Source organism: Pleurodeles waltl, chromosome 1_2 (assembly GCF_031143425.1).
Source record: "Pleurodeles waltl isolate 20211129_DDA chromosome 1_2, aPleWal1.hap1.20221129, whole genome shotgun sequence".
In the NCBI taxonomy this organism is placed as follows: Eukaryota; Metazoa; Chordata; class Amphibia; order Caudata; family Salamandridae; genus Pleurodeles; species Pleurodeles waltl.
In genome coordinates, this window is record NC_090437.1 from 275,669,159 (window position 1) to 275,691,010 (window position 21,852).

Sequence of the window (21,852 nt, forward strand, 5' to 3'; positions counted from 1 at the left end):
CCTAGAAATCCTACTCTTTGTAACTGGTTTACCCTTATTGTTGTTTGTGTATGACGCAAGAGTTGTTTTCCTCTTTTGATTGGTTTAGTGTTCTCCATATAATAGATGAACACTCTTCTGGCGTCTAACGTGTGCAGTGCTCTCTCTACTGGAGTTTTTTTATATCGAGAAGAAACTTGGTATTTGAATTGAATGATCGATGTGAATAATTGATAGAAACTTCGGTAAGGAATAAGAGTCTGTCCTCGTGACTGTTCTGCCTTTGTGTATTTGCATGTATGGCTCTTGGATTGTGTGTGCCTGCAATTCACTTACTCTACGCAGAGATGTAATTGCAATAAGAAAAGCTATCTTTAAAGTGACCAGTTTTAAGGTCACTTTGCGGAGTGGTTCGAAAAGTTTCTTCATTAGTTGTGTTACCACTAAATTTAAGTTATTTGTTGGAGTTGTTTTTTTGCTTGGAGGTGCTAATCTTTTTCTTTCCACCATGTCCATTTTCTTGCTTTGTTTGTCTGGAGGCGGGTCAGCCGTTGTGGGAATATTTGCTTTTTTTCTTGCTGTTACTGGCAATAATGGAGTCTGCTGGTCCTGTACCTCTAATTTATGATGGGTTCTTAGACAAATGTTTATATTTCTTTATGGCCCTTGGTGCTACAAACCTGCATGTCGCTGGTTCTTTGAAGGTCTCTTTACATTGATCTACTATGCTTGGCAACATAGGGAGATACTGAGTTTTACTCTGAGATTATAATAAAGTCTCCAGTAAAAAAGCATGTTTGTACTTTTTTTCCTCCGTCAGTAAGTTATACTTATCAGTAGACCTATGAAATAGCTGATTATACATGCCCATATCGTCTGGTGGTAAGGGCCTCGATGGGTAGTGTCTATGCCCTCTTCTGGGAGTCTGCTTTGTGGTCTTGCCACTGGGTCTTGAGGTATTCAGACCCTTCGGTATACGAGGTGAAAGGGGTTCACCAGTACAGTTTCCCACTACACACCTATTGATCTTAACCAATTTTGCTCTGTGGAACCTTTGCTTGTAGACTTTACCACGGTTTAATGTTGATATTGTTCTTGGGTGGAAATAGGGGCAGTCATGCCTAAAATAAATACTGGAAGATATACTGAAAGGCCGTTTGTCAGACCAAGACAGTGAAAAGCCAGTAGAGCCATGGGAGAGTCAGTAAGGTTAGCCGTACGTGGCAACAACCACTGCTGCCTTTTAGAGGTGTGTATTTCCTCCTCGTGAGGGGAATCTTGTTGCTCACTCTTTCTAGTGTAATACTTTGTTTATCCAAGTGTTACTGATCTGCTCCGACTGTATTGTAAAGAATGTGCAGAACGAGAGAAAGATGCAGCCGCCATATGTAATCATAAAGCACGGCGTGCTGTTCTGCAACAACTAAAGGAACTGGAATGCCTCAGAATGAAAGAGAGGCGCAGCCGCCATATGTAAACATAAAGTGCTACGTGCCGCACTGCAACAACTAAAGGAACTGGAATGCCTCAGAATGAAAGAGAGGCGCAGCCGCCATATGTAAACATAAAGTGCTACGTGCCGCACTGCAACAACTAAAGGAACTGGAATGCCTCAGAATGAAAGAGAGGCGCAGCCGCCATATGTAAACATAAAGTGCTACGTGCCGCACTGCAACAACTAAAGGAACTGAAATGCCTCATGCGCTATATTTTGAGCATTTTTATTCACAATAAATATCAGCAGGTTCCATTTGCTTATAATGATATCAAAACTCATAATTGCAAAATGTGTGGTAACAGCAGTTACAGCAGGAATCATAATTAATGAGAGTTATAGTCTCTCCTTAGATTACCCATTGTGAGACCATCTGCCTCCTTTGAACTTCGTTGCAGCTTAAAGCCAAGTATTTGGTATGAATGACTATAGGAAACGTATTTTTTTGTATTTGCAACTCAATATGATTACAATAAGATTTTTTTTTTAGCAGGATGTCCTTAGCACATGTTTGTCTCTTCGTTTTTTATATTTTGATTGCAGTTACTTGTTTCCTAAATATGGATTTTCCAACAAATGCCGTGATGATAACATGGGCATATACCTCAGGTCTGATATATTTACCAGTATATGTCTATGCGCATGTGGTCATTTGTCTGTGCAATTTGATGCCTGTGACCATATATCTTCTGGCTATGTCTTCTGTGCCCAGCACTTCTTTCTAGCAATTTATAATATAATGTGTCTGCTTTTGAAAGTTTTATTGCCTATTTTCACTTTTTAGGTCTGGTGTTACTCAAGACCTTTCAATTTTACCAGCATTATCCGTAGTATGCACCTACCTGTAGGGACTTTCAGCCACCCCTTTTCATCCATTGGTTTACTGTATGTCATTCACATTTTATATTTGGCCCTTACAACTTGCAGCATGAGGATAGTAGAACAGCCCACTTCTAAAACTGGACACATTCACTGTGAGTGATGGCATGATACTCTAAAAAGCAGCACATCACCACATAAAGCAGTTCCCTTCAGTGACAGGGACCCCTGTGGAAATGTATGCTTTTTGAGAAAAAATATATTTTTACTATTTTTCATTTTTTTATATATAGGGAGGACCTGGCAGCTCCATCAACTCTAAAATTTAGTAAGAACTATGACAAAACAAAACAATAATTGACAAAGCCAAAAGGCTGTCAGACAACTCTACGCCCATTCCTTTTGCCAGAGCTTGTTTCCTGAAGGGGTTGGATGAACTATTTCAGTTAATTCCATTTGGCTTCAACTCATTAGGTCAATAATGCTATTACATTTTGCTGGCCTTAATGTTATGGTTTCAGGCACACACACCTTGTCTTAAGTCTCAAAAAAAAAAAAAATCTGGCAAAATGTTGATGCTGAAGGAGAATCCCACTGGTGCCATACACAAGCCAGAATGTGGGGATATGTTGGAGAATTGTTTTTCAGCATCTGCAGTTTGCTCTACATGTGAGAGGCAATGCACTTGCCCCGAGAGGGATGGTAAGTGTAACATATCTACAGCCAGGCATGTCCCATGTCTAGGAAGACACATGTAACATAGGCTCTAATGTCTCCAGTAGCTATGTAGACAGAACCACAATGTTGTGATAGTTATACTTTCCTCTGCCTATACATGGAGTCAGCAAACAGAATTCTTGAGGTGCCATTATCCCAGTAGGACTGGGCTCCTGGCTGTGATGCTCTAAACATCGTTGGTACAGGACAGGAGGAAATATTCTGCAGGGTAGGACGGGAGCCAAAAAATTGGCTAAGGGAACCAAAATAAAAGTAGCCCTGTTAGATAAAAAAAAGTGGCCCACATTTGCAAATCATCGTTTTGAACTTGTAAAGACATTGTATGGGTACTTTGCAAGATGTTTTAGACTGCATGCATTTGTGTTTGCTGCAGGCAATGTCTGTGGTAATATCAAAGAAATCAATAGTAAACCGTGGCCCGCCTGGCCATTAAGCAGACCCACAAACTGCTACAAACTGGCCAACACACTGATCTGTCAGACTAGCCCGTTGGACTTTGCCTGATTGCCCTTAAGGCCAGACTGACCCTGAGAATCTCTTGTGCATGGTGGCCCTTCTGAAGGTAGGAGAATATGCAGATAATTGTAAGGGGCCATAACTTCAATTGCAACATGATAGACTTTGATGATGCACAAACAGGAACTTGAAACTTTGAACTACACAAAGAAGCTGGGCAGATGTTGAGATACTGCTTAGCTATGGAAAATAAGAGCGCAAATTCTGAAGAGTTCTTATGGCATGAGGTGGCTGCTAGTCTGGGGGGACCATTTCTGCTACCACTTTAAGTTTGAATTGTGTTCACAAGAGGTGTGATGTCTGCACCTGGGAGAGCTGGCACATTTCATTTAACAGGAAATGGGAAGTTCTAGTCAGAATCCACTTCAGAACACGGACAGTCAGAGACAGATTGGATCCAGTTGCTTATAAATATAATTTATTACCTGTTTAAAAATTCTTTATTACAATTTGTACATGTTGGGGTGACAGAATTAATGCAGGCATTTACAAACGAGAACAGAGATCAAGAAGAAAAGGCGTAGCCAGAACATGAGACCACATTGCCACTGTACAGTAATACAAATAATGCAACAGCAAGCACGTCTCAGTACTTCTTTAGAAAAGGAATTGCATAGTAGATACAGCGATAGGAAAATAAAAAGTAAAAACCATTGCTTTCTACATCTGAATTGCCATAACCCAATTAAAAATATGTGTTTGAGGTGTGCCTAAGTGACACAAACACCAGTGAAATGACAAACCACCCACTGGAGAAGAGCTTATCTAAATGTTATTCCTACAGGGTATGCCAGTAAATTTAAAGTGATCCGCCAACAATGAAAAAACATAAATTCATTGTCACACTGTGCCAGGCAAAATCTCATGAAATGATTTACATGTTATGTTTCAAATGATTTGCATGTGTTGCATGTCTTATTTCCTTGCTGAAAAACATATGGGCCCTGTTACAGACACACCTGTGGGTCAGCTTTTAACTACAAGTGGGGTGTTACAAGATGGAACTGGTTGAATTAGGGACCTTCTTGCTACTGTAAAATTACGTTTGCGGCAATCTGGATGTTGGTGCTGCAGCTGTACTGAAGCCACTGCCTAAACTTACATTTTCTAGCTAGTTTTCAGTTTCTCTCAGCCCGCATCTCATACAGGTTCATAGGCTAGCTTTTTGGTGATGTTATAAAGTCCTATTTCTTAAAATCAGCCTTCTAATCCTGCTCAGTGCCCCAGTAACATCACTGAGAGCAAAGTGAAAAGTAAAAGTAACCATCAACACAACAAAGAAGTGTCATTGAAAGCAAACAAATTGCTGCAGTTTCCGAGTTTTATTACTTTATCATAATTTATTCCTATTGGTAGTGTCGCTTCAAGTACGAATCCTACTGAGAGTCCTTGTTTTAAATTAAGATACAAAAGGTGATGGAACAAATGCTTGCAATTTGTTTAACCACTGGCAATTGGGTAGCATTCCAAACTGTTGTTCTTTTGCCTACCATCCCAGATTAGACCCAGTCAACTGAGTGATGGGCCTCAATCAGGGCAAAACTGGTCTTGGGTTGCTTGTGTTCCAGTACAGAGAGGATCAGGCTTGGTAGTTCAGGCCAGACTGTTCCTCTTGGCGCAGGATGAAGACTAATTTGCATATGACTAATTATAGCCATTACTCCCTCTCCAGAGCTGCTGAAATTAAATTGATTCTGAGTTCTATTTATATGGCTTGCTCTCTCAACTGGGGAGTACCGAGGCCAATATTCAGAGCATGACAGTGGTGGGAGAGGGTTGCAGGACTGCATATTGGGATGGGATGTTGATTTCCCAAATTAAGGAGCAGAACTTGGTCATGGACTTTGCAGCTGAGCAATAATATGGACAGTTTTGCTCTTCCAGGCTGTACGTGGCCACGGCACCCTCATGCCTTCTTCCAGCAAATTCAGGTCTGAGCAGAACCCGACGAGTTCATTTACTAACATTTTGCAGGGACAGTAGTGTGGCCCCATATTATGCAAAGCATTGAGTAAATTTACTTACCATTAAAAAGACCCATGGGTGCTGCAAAAAAGCGCATGAATATGAGTAAATCCAGGTCCTAGCTTTGAAACTGATCGCACAAAAATACTGGTCTTGCAAAAGTGACAGTTCGGCGTGTTCACTGTTAAAAAACATTGAAAAGATCTAAACTTATTTCCTAGATGTATACAGGTAGTCATCACTCATGATCAAACACGAGATAATTAAAAAGAAAGTATAGCTGAATACTTTGTATATACTATGAAATTTGAACGCAGACTATTCCTCAGATACTGTACTCCTATAAAATATATACACGTGTAGAAATTTCTATAATCCCATATAAAAGAAAGGTCTTTCGAGCAATGGAGCTACAGCAGCAAAGCACAAAAGCCAGACCAAACGACTGGAGGAGACGACATTTCCTAATAAACAAGAAATTTCCAGACAGACTTCCGTTCCTTCGCTCTGCGAAAAGGCACAACAGTAGCAGCAGCAATTCATTCAACTGCTCTGCTTTGTAGTCAAAATTACGGCCTCTAGTCTAGCAGGCGGAGCTTGGTTTAATTCCCTTCAGGGGACACTAGATGGCAGTGTCCAAAAAGACATCGATCGTGTCCAGGAAGACTGGCTCTCGTTCGCTTCCACGTATTGAAATTTCCAGGCCTAGAGTCGGGGATGAGGAATGTGTTAGTACCATGTGTGACGATTCAGGCGGGAGATTCACGATTTTTGAAGCCAAAATGTCTTAATTTTGTCTGTTTCCCGCCTGAAATTGCCTCTGCTTTAATAGAAGCTAATAGTAGAAATGTATTTTTTTTAATCTACCATTTACCTTCTCTAAACTGTTGTCAAGTATGTGGTACAATGGACCAAAAGGGCGGCTATTTTAAGCCTGCATTAGCGGCATGAAAACGAAACTGCTTTTGGTCCCCTCATCAAAGCAATGGGCAAATTTTGAAAATACTTTGTTTTGGGGCTGGAAAATGGTTGTTGGGTATTAGTCGACCAATGAGCCACTAGGCAAGGGCTTGCTATGCAAACCAGAAAATTGTGAGATGAGGAGTAGATACTGTGATACATGGCTGACCACGTGAATCTTGACAAACTAGGTTGGGGAAGAATTCCGATATCCTCTGCAGCCCTGCCAAGTTTCCCAAGTCCATGCGGTACTAGCTGCACAAGCTCAGTTTTTTTCTTTGAATTTTGGGTCTTGTAGTCTTCTTCATTCCAATAGAAAACCAAGACTACTAGTCCCAGAATTCAATTAAAGAAACCTGGCCTGAAGCAGCTCAGCACGCACTGACATGGGAATCTTTTCAGCTATGCCTCTGTTTCTATGGAAACCACCTCCAGGAAGCCATATATTGTCAATTCTCTCTCTCCCTAAAACACCGAGGTTGAAGTTCGCTCTGCGAATAGAACTATCGCCAGAGACGATATTGGTACCCATGCAGCCTGGACAACTTGAAGGCATGCACAGAGTGAACTCTGCCATTACCCTGGGTGCACCACATGCTCAATAAATCATACCTGCCAACATTGAACATTGGACTCCTTATGACAGTATACCCCAACAATTTCCACAGGGGATACTGCTGAAACTTCAAAGGTATCTTAACCCTATAAAACAATGATTCTGGTACCCCTGGCCTCTGTGTCACACAAGCTCACCCTTCATTTTCTCCCATAATCCTTAGTGTGCACTCACACAGGGGGTGCAGACTTCGCATCTGGTACATGTGTGATTCTGGTGCTGCACCTTTTTACAGTGTTGGTGCTACACTTGTTTTCATTATTGTAGTTGTTAGTGTTATTGTGTATTGTTCATATCTCAGGAACTTACATCAGCTACCCTCAAGTGCCACTTTGTAATTATCTCATGCATGCCATTAGCAGTAAGGTGATGCATTTCACGAATTTACAGAAAGTCCCTCAAGAGGCTAGTCTCCAATGATACCGCTTCATGGTGGGCAAGTTTATGTTTGACTAAGTCAGACGTGATAATCAGTCCACACAAACTGAAGACCTGGCAGGCCTATCAGAAGCTTTTGTGCTGCTTAGGTGAAAAGGTTTTTGAGGGGCTCCCCTCGGAGTTTTGCTTTGTAAATAGAAAAAAAATATCTTTGGAAAAGGTAAAATATAGTACTTGTTGTCACCTAGTGGTGAGGTGGCTTAACTGTCTCATAACGAATGAGCTAGTCAATCCTAAATTTGTATTATTTATTATATAAATTAACTTCGTAGAAGGAACTTAGGGTTCTTAAACATGGGGTGGAGTGGGGGGGGGGTGACAAGGCAAAGAACCCGAGCTGCCCTCCCCTTGTGACATGCCTGGCAGCATGGCCAAGCGGCTGACATCCCAGTTCTGTTTGTATTTAGACAACTGAAAACGGGAACTCGGCGAAGGTTGCGGCTGAGTTCGTAAACAAACTGACATACAATGCAAACTTGATTGCTCAGGGGTGTGAACAGCAGAAAATACACGGAACCTGGCGTAGCATAACTGTTCAAGTTCTTCGTTGTTCAGTACTTTTAAATGTTTGAAAAGACAAACTTCTCCAACCGAGAAGTTGGCAAACATGGAAAGTTATGTTTTGTATGAAAAACTCAAATGCATGCATTCTCTATGTGCCATCAATCTTTCTAACTACATGTGAATCCGTTTATCAAGTACGCTAGGATGAATATTGGAAGAGACTTGTGTGCGTATACACACTCATTGAAAAAAAAAGATGCCATTACATTTTAGTCACAAGTTCTACTCAAGGCCACTGGAATTATGCAGCAAAAGAGGACCACCAAAATATGTGCAGAGTTTACTAAATTATGTGCCAAGAAAAAACTGATTATGAGATGTAATGCACCACATTCTGGGGCAATATTATTTCTCTGCCTTTTTCATTTAACACGCTTTAATACTTTCTGGGCAAAAATTGTTAATATTACAATTACTATTAATAAAAGTTTCAGCTAACTGGTAACAGTTTTGCACCTGAATACTGGAAGCTGCAACTAAACCATGGTCAGTTCACCTTTGAAAGTGGTCTGCCACTGTGAGTTGCGTTTTTGTTTTCTTTTAAAAATGGGGCTTATTTACAAGTACCTTGTGCCGCCGTAGTGTCATTTATATTTGATGCTGTGGCGGCGCAAGCAGTCCCCTACACTGCACCACATTTACGAACCGGCGCAATGGGACCATTGTGCCAGTTTGTAAAGCCTTGCGCCACAGTATACCTGCGCCAGGTATAATGTATGCAAGGTAGGCATTCCCCTGTTAAAAGCCACGCAGAACTGGCGCAGTGAAATCTTGTTGATTTCACTGCGCCATTCTGCGCTATCACAGATTCAATTTCTTAACACCTGCTCAGAGCAGGCGTTAAAGTGACACTGGACTTTTATACATTGGACCCCACTTGCATTGCTGGAGTAGTGTCATTTTTCTGACACTAGTCCAGCAATGCATCGGTTTAGTGCCACAGATGCACCAGAATTTCTGACGCATCTGTGGAAACGTGCGCCATGGAGCGCTGTATCATAAATACAGTATTACCATGGCATTGTTAGGGGGTCCAGGGCTGGTGCAAGAAAAATGGTGCATTGATTCCGATGCACCAGATCTTGAAAATAAGGCTCAATGTTTGAGATCTGCAAATTACACAGAAAATGGTGGCTCATGTGGCAAGTGTGGATAAATCAATAATTTTGCACGAAATCGCTCTGGCTGCAGAATTGCACAATCCCGGTGGCCTTAGTTGTACTTAAGAACTTTGTAAAGTAAATGAGCCTCACAGTGAGATGTTTTCACACATAGCATGATTTGAGGCGCATATCTATTCAACAAACATTTATTAACTTTACTGGGGCCCTGCTCGTCTGCCCCCACTATATCTTACAGACATCTCTTTGTCAGAATATCAGCATTGATTGAAAGTCACTCACGGTATTATTCTATGGGCCGTATTGCAAGTGAGGTGGAATAGGTGAGGTATTCTACCACCCGGGTAAGTACCATTACCTTGGAGCAGGGTATTTACCACATGTGGTAAATACTTTCTATTCCAACTTTTTAACTTCCAAATAAGGCGTAACATGCGATACCCGCATTTAACACAGAGTTTTGCCTTTTTTACAGGCCTTTCCCCCAATAAACGTCAACATGTTTGACCTGCTGGAATGCATCAGGGCAAAGTGCTAGGGTTTGATAATTAGCATACAACTCGTAATTCCGATCAGATTTTAGCCCTGGAATGTGATCCGGGCCTATGTGCCCCTAAGCATGAGTGAACCTGCAGTGGAAGCGGCTGTGATAGCCGGTGGAGGGGAAGGTGGAGGCTTACGTTACATACTTTCCATGCTTCAAACATTTTAAAGTGCTGCCCTTTGCACAGGCTTACCTTTCATTTTGACATTTAGACAAAAGTGAACTGTTTTGTACTGTGTGAAACAGCATACTTTTCACAAATGTCTGTAATTCCCAACTGAACCCTCGACAATTCTTGTGGAACCAGACACTATTTTATATTTGTGGTAAGAATACAACGCCCCTTTCTTTTCTGTGAAACTCTCCCAACAACCCAGACTGTCTTTGCTTTCAGCTGTCCGTAAATCACCGTTTTCCCCACCATAATGAGAAGTGTACAGCATTTTATATCAAGCATAAAAGTTAATAAATACATTAATTTCAACAAAAAACATAATATATAAGCAAATATCAGCTGTATAGAACAAAGACATACGCAAAATCACACAAACAAAATCATATTGTTGGCAACATATTATTCTGCAGACATAGCATTAAAAGTAATACATAAGAGCCTGTGGAATGCTGATTGGAACTAGAACGTATTCACCAAGCATGGTCAACAGAGTGAGAGGAGGCTGGGAGCCAACTTCGGTGGCTGTGAGGTTTTAAAAATAAATAAACAAAATATTCCTAAATATACATTTACACCTGTCCCCTGAAATGCATAAGACACCCAGAGTAGATGGTCACACAACATGAAGGAGACAGTTTTATATTAAAACCAATCCTAATATTAATATAGATTTTCCTAGGCAGATTTTCCCATCCAACCAGGCAGAGAAAAGGAACCATACCACTAGCGTACATATATAAAAGGAGAAATCCAAGAAACTGGGAACTAGTGGGCATCTTGGTACGTTCCGGAGGCATGTTTGAAAGGGCAACGCCTAAAAGGCACTTTGTGGCTGACTTATAATTCTTGCCGGCTTTTCGGCCATGTCTATGCACGGTGGTTGACTTTGTGGCACCAGCGAAAGGTATTGAGTCCAAGACAGATTGTGCCAATAGCTAGCCGGCCATCCTCCCCTGACCAGCCAGGCGTTCAGCACGTGGTTTATTTAGTTGGTTACTGGCAACAGGAGCAGGCTGTCCTTTGACACAGACTAAAAGAAGTGAAAATGTTAAGCAGGTCACTTAATACAAAAAATAAAATAAAATCAGAAGCCGCGTGAATAACTCACATAGCATGGGCAATTGCCCTTTGACCTCAGCATGGCTTCCCACAACAGCACAAATACTAGAATGGAAATGTACACGTGGTTAGGGTGACATTAATCTCCTTTGAAGGAGAATTGCTCCTTGAGAAACAGCTTCGTTTGCGCTGGGTGGTGGCGGTTGGCTGTGCCAAATATTAACATGTAGTCCTCTTGAACATGCTTCTGACAAATATAGTAACATTTAAACCTTTTAAAGCATCCACTCTCATTTTTGGCGAAAAGGTGAGCTGGTCTGTTTACATTTCATTGACAGTTTGTGACGTCATAGACAAAAAAGCTGCACGTGCTGCATTCTCTTCCTAGTTCATCACGATCATGTAGAGAAACTAAAAAAAAAATCCCAAAACCCCCAACAAAGGCTCTACCTCGATAGAGATCAGGATAGGTTGAACCCACTGCATGGGCAATCAGTTCTCACCTGGCAGCGCAATGAAACGATGTTTGAAACAAAGGAAGGACATGAAGCTAGTTTGCGAGGCATTCGGACATATTCATCAAGTGTATAACCTCCCTTTAAACACAACTAGATCATTCTCGCACCAACCAGCATCCGCCATGCCCACCACAAAGGCCCAGTGAAAGAATGGAACCTCCAGCATCACACAAGTGCAATTCCCCTACCCCCGGGGATTGAGAATTAGAGATCTTCTTAACTCACCAGGCAAACAGCATCTGAGACGGGTCAGGAGAAGGAGCGTCTAGCAGATATGTGCGTTACCGCTACCAGGTGTGACTCTGAAAGATGGCATGCATGAAGAGACAGATCTTGTGTGGGTGTGTTTGCTGAAAATGAGGCCATGGCATTGCCTAAATTCAAGAACTGTAAGCATTCATTAGGCCGGGGATGCTTTCAATTGCTGCTTTACTAAAGACGTCCCTAGAGAGCCAATCAGAAGCATTTGCCTGACCTCTCAATGGCTGCAGGTCACCTTCAAAGGAACAGGTGGGCAAAGATAGAAAAATATCAACGTAACTCTTACAAAACTGATTAAACATGTCAATCATTTTACATTGTAATGTGGGGAGTACATCAGCAACTCTTGGTGATGCCGTGGCACCGCGCACCACCCAAGCCTAACTTTGCTTTGAAACGACATATGTTGTGATAAGCTCGCTGAGCAACCCGAGGGCTCCATCTCTACAGAGCGCCTGGAGATTGATTGGTTTCCAGATGTTTACAGTAAACTGTGTTCTGACAACAAGTCAAAGGAACAAAAAAGAGCAGTGGATTATTTGGCACTCAGTGCACTAATCCACGCGCCGGGCTGTAATACCACTGGAAATTGCTTTCTCGAAATAGCCACAAACTGTCCACAGCTTTGATTCGGCATGGCTTACACAAAAATATAAAAAGCTCTTGGACAGCTCCCTGCTGATACCCCCTGTCTATTATGTGATGTAAACAATGTCCATAGCAACGGGTATTGTTTAGAAAATTCATCCATATATCTGGATAGCAATAAAATCGTTTCCTAGGAAACTGTAAAATCATGTACTGAGCAGTATACTGCCAAGCTGAGAGGAATGTCAGGTTGATTTACAGTCATCAAGGTACCTTTGAATTTTTTCTTCGACTTTTTTTTGTTTATTCGGAATTGTCTCTGTGAAACTCATTGGTCAGGATAATTTTCCATCGGGACTTTGACCAGAGTTCCCTGTGGGTATGTATTCCATTTCCAAGTCTGTTTGCAGAGTTCAGGACAAAATCAATATTTAGCCTCCACCAAGGTCACCATAGTCTCGTGCCTTCCCATCTCCTCCAGGACTGCCGCCAGTGTGCTCAGGTTTCCCTCTGGGAAGTTCTGTGCCTCCCATAAATCCAAGATCACTCCGGTGGGACTGGGCTTTGTCGCAAAGTAATTGAGGTACCTGCAGTAAACAACAGAAACTTAGTATTGTGTTGCATTTTATTGCATTGCATTGTTTTGTAATCTTTTGTTAGGGCCGCTGGGTAGATGTGGATATTTGTGGCAGAGAATGACAAAATTATGCATTAAGGTTGACTCAGTTATGCAGCAACAGAATGTATATAGATTGTCACCCAAGTGGCTTGTATGGGCGATACGACAAACATTTTTCTCCTCTAACGTAGTAAATGACTGCATCACAAAGAAATGTGTATTCAAAGAAAGAACTTAAAATGTGTCTCGAATATGAACCGGGATTCATTACAGGATATGTGCATGTCAAAATCTTTGATGAACGATATTTACATATGAAAGATATTTTGACAGTAGTTTGTGTGTCTCTGTTTTTGCAGTTGCTGTTTTTGTTTTGTAGCTTACACCTTCACGTGCCACTGAAGGAGATATTCTGTGGGGGTCTAGTCATGAAAGAAGATTTGGAAATAGTGGTTCACCTCTCATGCAGTGAGCTATTGGTCTGGTTGCTACAATGCTCCAGTGATCACCAAGACCTAGACATTGGGCCCAAATTTAGTAAAGATTTGTGCAGGCGATTGTGTGATACAATGCTGTGCAAATGCTAGCATCTCTTTTCTTACCATTGTAAAGGCCAATGTGTGCCAACAGTAGGTGCCATGGCAGTTAGACTGTATGGTCTGGGAGTTGCCTAAACCTTAAAATGAGTTACAAGAGCTAAGGGTTGATCAAACAACCTTATAGTAAACTGGAATTTATGTAGAAGGAATTTCAATGGAGAGTTTTCCCCTGCTTGACAATCTAAATACCTCATTCCATTGTTTTACATGTAGTGAGACTAAAAGCCAAGCCCTATTTGATAAATGCAGATAAAAAGTAGAAAAAGGAGATGCAATTTTGCGTAACAAGTCTGTATTAGGAAAGCTTCCTTGCATGAACAAATAGCAGATTGTAAGCTTCTTTATTCCAAATTTGGAGGACACTTGTACGAGGAACATTTGTTTTGATGGGAGGATCCATGTGATAACACAGATTACAATAACCTAGGCCCTCACTATGAGTGCTCAGGTAGAATCCCTGTTATCTCCGCACAGCCAGCATTACCAATATCGGGGGTCCCGGTGATTCTGCATGTGAAGAAATAATGGAGAGTTCAAGAAATGGTGCTTCCAGACCAATCCCAGCATTTGTTAATTTGACGGCATATTTATGTAGGAGTTGCATCGGCCTTGTGCCACACAATGGGGCGCAAGAGCCACTCAACTGTTAACTTTGATTTGTCAAGCCTGGCAAGGCCACCTTGTGTGGCCTTGCCTGACTTGGTAAATGTACAGTAAGGCAACACAGTGCAAATCACTGCATTGCGTTACTCTGTCTCAGGGAAGCATTCCATGCGTGAAGAGTGGGTGTTCCCACGCATCCATCAATAGATTTTGTCCCATTCACAGATTTACCATCAGCGATAAACCTAGAAATGCGTCAAAATGCTACATATCCCCAGGTGAGGGACACCAAGCAAAAATATCTTTATTTCTCCTTGTTACTTCTTTCTACGTGAGCTGCATGCTGCAGCACACATAGAAAGAGGACAAAGCCTTAGGGGGAATGTTTTTGTGCAGGAAAGTTTTCCTTCCTGCACAAAAACAATCCTGCTTACAACGCAAGCAAGTACACGGCTGCCTGCGTTGGTGCTAGGCAGCACATTGCGCTCCAGTGCTGGGAAATTACAGGAATGCTTGTATATTGTTAAGTACGGTACATTCCTGCCCTTTCCTTATCACGCAACACAGCAAAATGACAGTGCTATGAGTGATAATTTCATAAATATGCCTGTTGGTGATTCGCATGGGGATTTTGGCTGCTTCAGGGACTATAATCTCTACATGAAACTCCACTACTTGTCATCAAAACAGTGCCAATAACTCCCAGTATTGTCCCCATTGGGATTACCGACACTGGGGCACTCATAACAAGGCCAACAAATTCGAAAATATTTACTTTAAAAATATCAGACATACATATCTCCATTACAAAGTTGTTAACCTCTTTGGAATATCCAAAACAAGTCACTCTCATTTCCCACCGATTTTCACCTTAGGTTAATTTGTTATTTTATCTCCAGCTCTAGCATATTAGGACCAAATGTATACTTTTTTAGCACCACATTTGCGCCACTTTTTGAAGCAAAAGCGGCACAAACGTACAAAATACAATTGTCTTTAGTAAGTTTGCGCCGCTTTTGCATAAAAAAATGACGCAAATGCGGCGCTAAAAAAGTATAAATATGGGCCTTAGTATGGAAAATGTTCATTGTGCTTTTAACTACAAGGGCAACATTTTTTTAAGGAACTATTGATGTTCGTTGGGTACTTTGATAGTGGGTTGTGAGTTTGTTTTTGGCAGTCAATGTGTTAGCAGTTTACAGGCGCCCATCTTTTGCATCCCGTATGACCGCTAACGCTTCATCTACCTGTCGAAGTTCAGCTTGTGGGCCAGCATCCTCCAGTCATGCCCCCTCGTCTGCGGGGCGTCCAGGCTACTGCACAGCTTCTGTCGAATGGGGAGAGGGATGCTAAACGCACTGGGGCCTATGATGGTGGTGATGGTACTTCCTGCATCCATGAAGGGAAACTCAATATTGCCGGAAGGTTCCTGCAAGCAAATCAATGAAAGACAATTAAGACTATTTAAAAAAAAAAAAGACATGGCGTTGCTTTCAGAAAACTGGCGTAAGTACAAAGAACTCTACTCTGTTGTTGCAACAACATATGACGACAGCACTAGAGAGCTGAGGAGAAACAAACATCTGTAGCTGACTTAGCAGTGGTTGTAGATTTACGGCTCCCTGTAGCACACTGGCCCATTAGGCCAGATCGGGCCAGGCTCAATTAGAGCTAGACCAAATTGAACATTTAGGAGAGCGAAGCGAAAGGATTCTTTCAGAAAGTGCAGGGAAGAGCATCTGTAGGATGCATTAGAGAAAGCTGGCTACCACAGAAAGCACATTCTGACAGCCCCCCCCTTCTGCACCAGAGATCGAGAGTAGCGAGTAGAATGAGGCCCAGTAGTGTCAACAGCGCTAAACACCTTAGGGGCAGATGTATACTTTTTGTCGCAAACCTGCATTAGTGCAGGTTTGCGGCAAAAAGTATAGCACCGGCTAGCACCATTTCTAGATGCCGGCCGGGTGCCATATTTAAGAAATGGCGCTAGCCGGCGCTAAGGCCCTGTTAGCGTCCTCTGAAAGGACGCTAACAGGGCCTGGGAGGTGTAGGGGGAACCGGGGCTAGTGTGCCAAATTATGGTGCTACAGTGTTTAGAGGCAAAAAATTGCCTCTAAGCAGTGTAGCGCCATTTTCTGGCGCACAAGCCTCATGGACATGGCTCCTGTCTTAGTCAGGCAGGGGGCCCCAAGTCAGGGCCCCCGAGCGGCATTGGACAGAAAAAAAAAATACCTACCCGGACTTACCTTCGGATGGGTCCCCCATCCGTGGGTGACCTCCAGGTGTGGGTATGGGTGGGTGGGGGTGTCCCTGGGGACAGGGAAGGGCACCTGTGGGAAATTTCTATGGTCTCTGACCATGGAAATCTGCCTAATGGTCCCCTTACACCTACCATACCCAGGCGTTAAATAATAGCGCTAAGCAGGCATAGCACCATTATTTAAGGCCTTCTCCTCCCGTGCGTGATTTTTGCACGGGAGGATAAATAAGACACTTGGGCCCGTATTTATACTCCGTTTGCGCCGAATTAGCGTCGTTTTTTTCGACGCAAATTCGGCGCAAAACTAACGCCATATTTATACTTTGGCGTTAGATGCGTCTAGCGCCAAAGTATGGGCAAATAGCGTCATTTTTTTGCATGAACGCCTTCCTTGCGTTAATGAAATGCAAGGAAGGCGTTCCCGTCTAAAAAAATGACAGCGACGCAAATGCGTCGTATTTATACTCCCGGGCAAAAGTCACGCCCGGGAGGTGGCGGGTCAAAAAACCCCGCATTTGCGCCACTATTTAACGCCTGGGTCAGGGTAGGCGTTAAGGGGCCTGTGGGCTCAAAATGAGCCCACAGGTGCCCTCCCCTGCCCCCAGGGACCCCCCCTGCCACCCCTGCCCACCCCAGGAGGACACCCAAGGATGGAGGGACCCACCCCAGGGACATTCAGGTAAGTTCAGGTAAGTATAATTTTTTATATTTTTTAATTTTTTTTGGGTGGCATAGGGGGGCCTTATTTGTGCCCCCCTACATGCCACTATGCCCAATGACCATGCCCAGGGGACATAAGTCCCCTGGGCATGGCCATTGGGCAAGGGGGCATGACTCCTGTCTTTACTAAGACAGGAGTCATTTAAATGGCGTCTGGGCGTCGAAAATAATGGCGCAAATCGGGTTGAGGCGATTTTTTTGCCTCAACCTGACTTGCCCCATTTTAAGACGCCCTAACGCCATTTTCCCCCTACGCCGGCGCTGCCTGGTCTACGTGGTTTTTTTCCACGCACACCAGGCAGCGCCGGTCTGCTAGCGCCGGCTAACGCCATTCCATAAATACGGCGCCCGCATGGCGCTTCAGAATGGCGTTAGACGGCGCTAAATTTTTTGACGCTAAACTGCGTTAGCGCAGTTTAGCGTCAAAAAGTATAAATATGGGCCTTAGGGCCACATGTAGCAACATTCTGAATTGCGACCAGCAAATTGCTAGTGAGAGCGACTCGCAATTCGAGAGTCGCAATTCAGAATGTTGGATGGTGTCCCTGACACCATCTGCGATTCGCAAGGGGGTCGCAAAAGCCCACCTCATGAATAATCATGAGGTAGGTCGCATTTTGCGACCCCCTTGCGAACGGTGGCCCTCACAGGGATGGTGGCCTGCTGTGGACAGCAGACCACCATGTCTGTGACTGCTTTTTAATAAAGTAGTTTTTTTTTTTGTAATGCAGCCCGTTTTCCTTTAAGGAAATCGAAATGCATTACAAAAATAAAAAAATTTAACGTTTTTGTTTAATTTTTTCAGAGCAGGGAGTGGTCCATAGGACCACTGCCTGCTCTGAAAAAATGTTTGCAGTGCCATTCACAACAAATTTGCGAATGGGTTACCACCCATTTGAAATGGGTGCTAAATGTGATTGGCTTGTGACCGCGTTCACAAACCAATCCTACATTGCACTGCGACTCGCAATTAGGAAGGGAACACCCATTCCTAATTAGGACTCGCAAACCCGTTTTGCGGAATCACAAAACGGGGTTTGTGCATTGCAATTTGCTTTTTGCACGTCGCAAACAGCGAAATTTGCTGTTTGCTACGTGCAAAAAGCTTCATAGATGTGGCCCCAAGGCCTTTTGAGGCATTCTTTGCCCAGGAACGCCTACCTTGCATCTCATTGATGAAAGGTAGTTTTCTACAGGCAAAAAATTTCATTAACTCCAATATTTTGGCGCTAGACATGTCTAGCGCCAAAATATAAATATGGAGTTAAGTTTGCGCCGGATTTGCATAAAAAAAAGACACAAATCCGGTGCAAACAGACTATAAATATGTGCCTTAGTTTAGTAAATCTATGTATTTAAATGCCGCAACATACTACTATGCGGGCATTTCTGAGTACTTCGTGGCAACATATAAAGGCTACAAAAAACAGTATGTAAAAAGAAAAAAGGCCAGTCGCTTGAGGACCGAAACAATTTCAAAGGCCTTTAGTTAATTTAGAAAATGCTTCTAGACATTTCACCATGAGGATATGAAAAGGAAAACAACTTTCATTCAGGTGTGATTCATATGAAGATATGCTTGTATGGTGGATTTGGTGAAACTGGTAAATCCACAATGTTTCAAAAGGTTTCTTTTATAAAAGAATTGTATTGTTAAGAGAGGAATTTGTAAGAGACGATTTGCACGTCCCCTCTGAAAATGTTCAAACGAAAGAGGACATGTGGTGAATTTACATGTTTTAATTCAATTACCTAATTTATTTACTGTGAAATGATAAATAACATACATCAGAGTGCCTCATTAGGATGGTGGTAGACAGTCTGATTTTGAGATCTGGAATCTGCAATTTACTCTTAACGCTCCTATAAATCCAGTCTAATCAGTGCTCCTCAAGAGAAAACAGACTTTTGTCAATATGGCTTTTGTCAATTTTATTTTCTGAAATGTCCCTCTACAAATATCTGTGACTAGCAAAGCATTCCTGGAAAAAAATGTATCAGTCTGAAGTCATATTCATGGACTCATTTGATAGTCTGACTTTCTGTTCCACGAAGAGAATGTGTGAATGAGGGTGCTTTGAGGTAGTGTCTGAAAAGACCTAGTCTGACATCAGCGTTCTAGAGTAATATAAATTCGGGTGCGTGCAGTGATGTTGCAGTCTAAAGCCAGGTTCAGATATGATGACCCAGTCCCAGAACACATTTTTGAAATAATGCCCCATTCTGGAGTCACATGCCTTCAGTGATGTCACAGTCCAAGGCCATGTTCCTTCCTCCTAAGTGTGAAAAGCTTGTGAATCACGTGTCTGATTAAGCCTGCGTTGCTCGTGCAAATTCATGAGAAAGTCACGAACGAAACATAACTACTCAGAGAAAATGCTTTGCAAACCAAGCCAAGAAGGTGAGCAATAATTCACATATAAGACAACATTCCTAATAAAAGAATATTTGTCAATGTCTCAAAGAGAGGAGAGACTAAAATTGTATAGAGAGAATGAAAAGTATTTCAGTGGAGTTTTAAAGAAATGTTTTGCCACCAGGCACAATCTTGTAGTAATCCGTGATGGTTCGTTAAGGCACTTGTTCACATTGGTCTTAGGAGAGCACCACACCCACATGTCTCAGCATGCTTGGCTTTGGATTGGATATTTTTTTTGCCGTTGGGTCATAACTGCTTTGTTTCAGCCCACACCAGAGGTGGCCTATACTGCTCCTTGGAGACATTTTCACATAAAGGGTTCCGGTCACTTGACATATGTGGCTTCTGCATAGTCATAACGGGCACAGCCTACAGTATTGCCTGTATCTGTAAACTTCAGTGTAGGTATACTTTGCATGCAATCAATAAAACTGAATAAAGGGATGTGTTTCAGACGGTGTCTTATTCAAGCAAATGTAGGCACAGGTAAAATATTTAACAGCAGCTGGCAGTCTATCTACTTAAGGCCATATTTATTCACCATTCCCTCTCAAAATGGAGTCACCGCCCGGACCAGCATTCCTTGCAGCCATCTATCTAACGTTACGACACCCACCCCCTCCCTCTCTCGGTTCTTATACATTTTCAAGCCTGGACCATACGTACATACAACACTTGTGTCTGCCTTTGTGTCCCCACAAAGCACAATTGTTAAACTGAAGAAGCATGTTTGATGACAAAGGGATAAAAAGGTCAGCAGCGAGGTCCCAGAATCCTTAGGTGTTGGGTGTGTGTTGTGTGAGCGTAAGAGAGAGAAGTGGGGGGCGGGGAGTTCACACATGTACACTCGCAGAGACACTCCCTGGCTGAAGTTTTATTATGGCCTCATTATCTCTGGCAATATTTCCTCAGTCGCGTGAAACGGTAACTATTCAAGTGCTGTGGAAAATCAATGCCTTTGAAACGGGCAACACGCCCTATAAGAGCGCAGAGGACGCCAGGATCAGATACTTCGCTCTGAAGCGCTCGCTTTCATGATTTCACCTCCCCACAGAGAAAAAGTGAAAATTAAAAATAAAAATCCACCCATGGAGGGAAGTTAAACAAACCCACCCACACCCGTCGTTATCAGAGTAATTGCTTGAAATGCTTCCTCGACCATCTGCCTACCGCGTTTTAAGGTCTCAAGATAAAAATTAGATTTTAAGCACCTCATGAGGAAGCAGATGTAAAGACTTAATGGAGGTAATGCAATACTTTGCCGAAATCCTTGGCTCTTTTATAAATTCTACAAGAACACCAGGTGACATTCTTGTCCAGGCCCATTGTTCTTGTGGAATAAACTTTTCTTTGACTATTAAATACCTATTAAACCAAAATGACCATAAGTACCGATAGAGAGAGTGGAAGACAGTGAGACTGAAAGCGCTCTGAAATGACTGTAGATCACACAAAGCGCTTTATAAAACTCTTAAATAATTAACAAATGAAGTTAGCATGGGCAAAAAGACCAGCATAGAGAGGGAGGATGAAGATGAAATAAAGTTAGGTAGGGAGATTGAGTGGAAAGTCAGACCCGCAGAATGCTCACATTTGTCAATAGAAAAACATACCCATTACTTTGTTGGCTTCTTAACATATTAAGGCTGTCAGTTGCTTTACTATGGAATGCTAAATACCTTGATTTCAATGAGAAATGACCACAATCGCAACCTGGCACTGTTGACCTCTGAGGGAGGAAGTGATCGATTAACACGACCGTCCCTAGGCTCTGTGTGAGTCTCTGTGCTTGTAAGTGTGAGTTAAAGTGAGAAATAGACAAAGCAAGACAAAGCATGGGGGCTGAGCTACAAACATAAATATATAAATAGAATGGGACAGACAACACAAGAGCAACAGAGTGTGAGAGGGTGAGAGAGAGCAAAACAAACTGAGTGAGAGTTAATAGAAGTCAATGTTAATAATCCTGATTAAAAAAGCTTTGTCAAAGCCAATCAGCCTGGCCATAATTTTATGTTGACTAATACATAATAAAAACTTCTGCAGCGAAAAAAACAAAAAATAAAATGTTTGCTTTTTATAAACAACTCATCTATGACATAACACAAAATAATATGGGAAGACTCTGTACTTTTGAGATGTAAAATCTCTCGGACTGACAATTGCACTGCATTACAAACATTCCATAGTAGGTGGATTGATACACCAAACTTCCAACAGAATGAAGTGAAGGTGAGAATGAAATACTGCTTTAGGTGGAGGCAAACTTCATTCTT

General features: G+C 42.3%; 1 protein-coding gene across 4 annotated transcripts in view; it reads right to left on the reverse strand.

The window, feature by feature from the left end:
- Positions 1-12,646: 12,646 nt before the first annotated feature.
- The window catches only part of UNC5C (unc-5 netrin receptor C), a 394,404-nt gene continuing 385,198 nt past the window's right edge, over positions 12,647-21,852 (reverse strand). For all 4 annotated transcript variants that reach the window (XM_069238193.1, XM_069238177.1, XM_069238185.1 and 1 more), the window contains 2 exons: positions 15,425-15,606; positions 12,647-12,943 (listed from right to left, as the gene is read on the reverse strand). In XM_069238193.1, the coding sequence (XP_069094294.1) occupies positions 12,781-12,943; positions 15,425-15,606 (345 nt within the window). In that variant the 3' untranslated portion in view covers positions 12,647-12,780. The remainder of the gene's footprint in view (positions 12,944-15,424; positions 15,607-21,852) is intronic.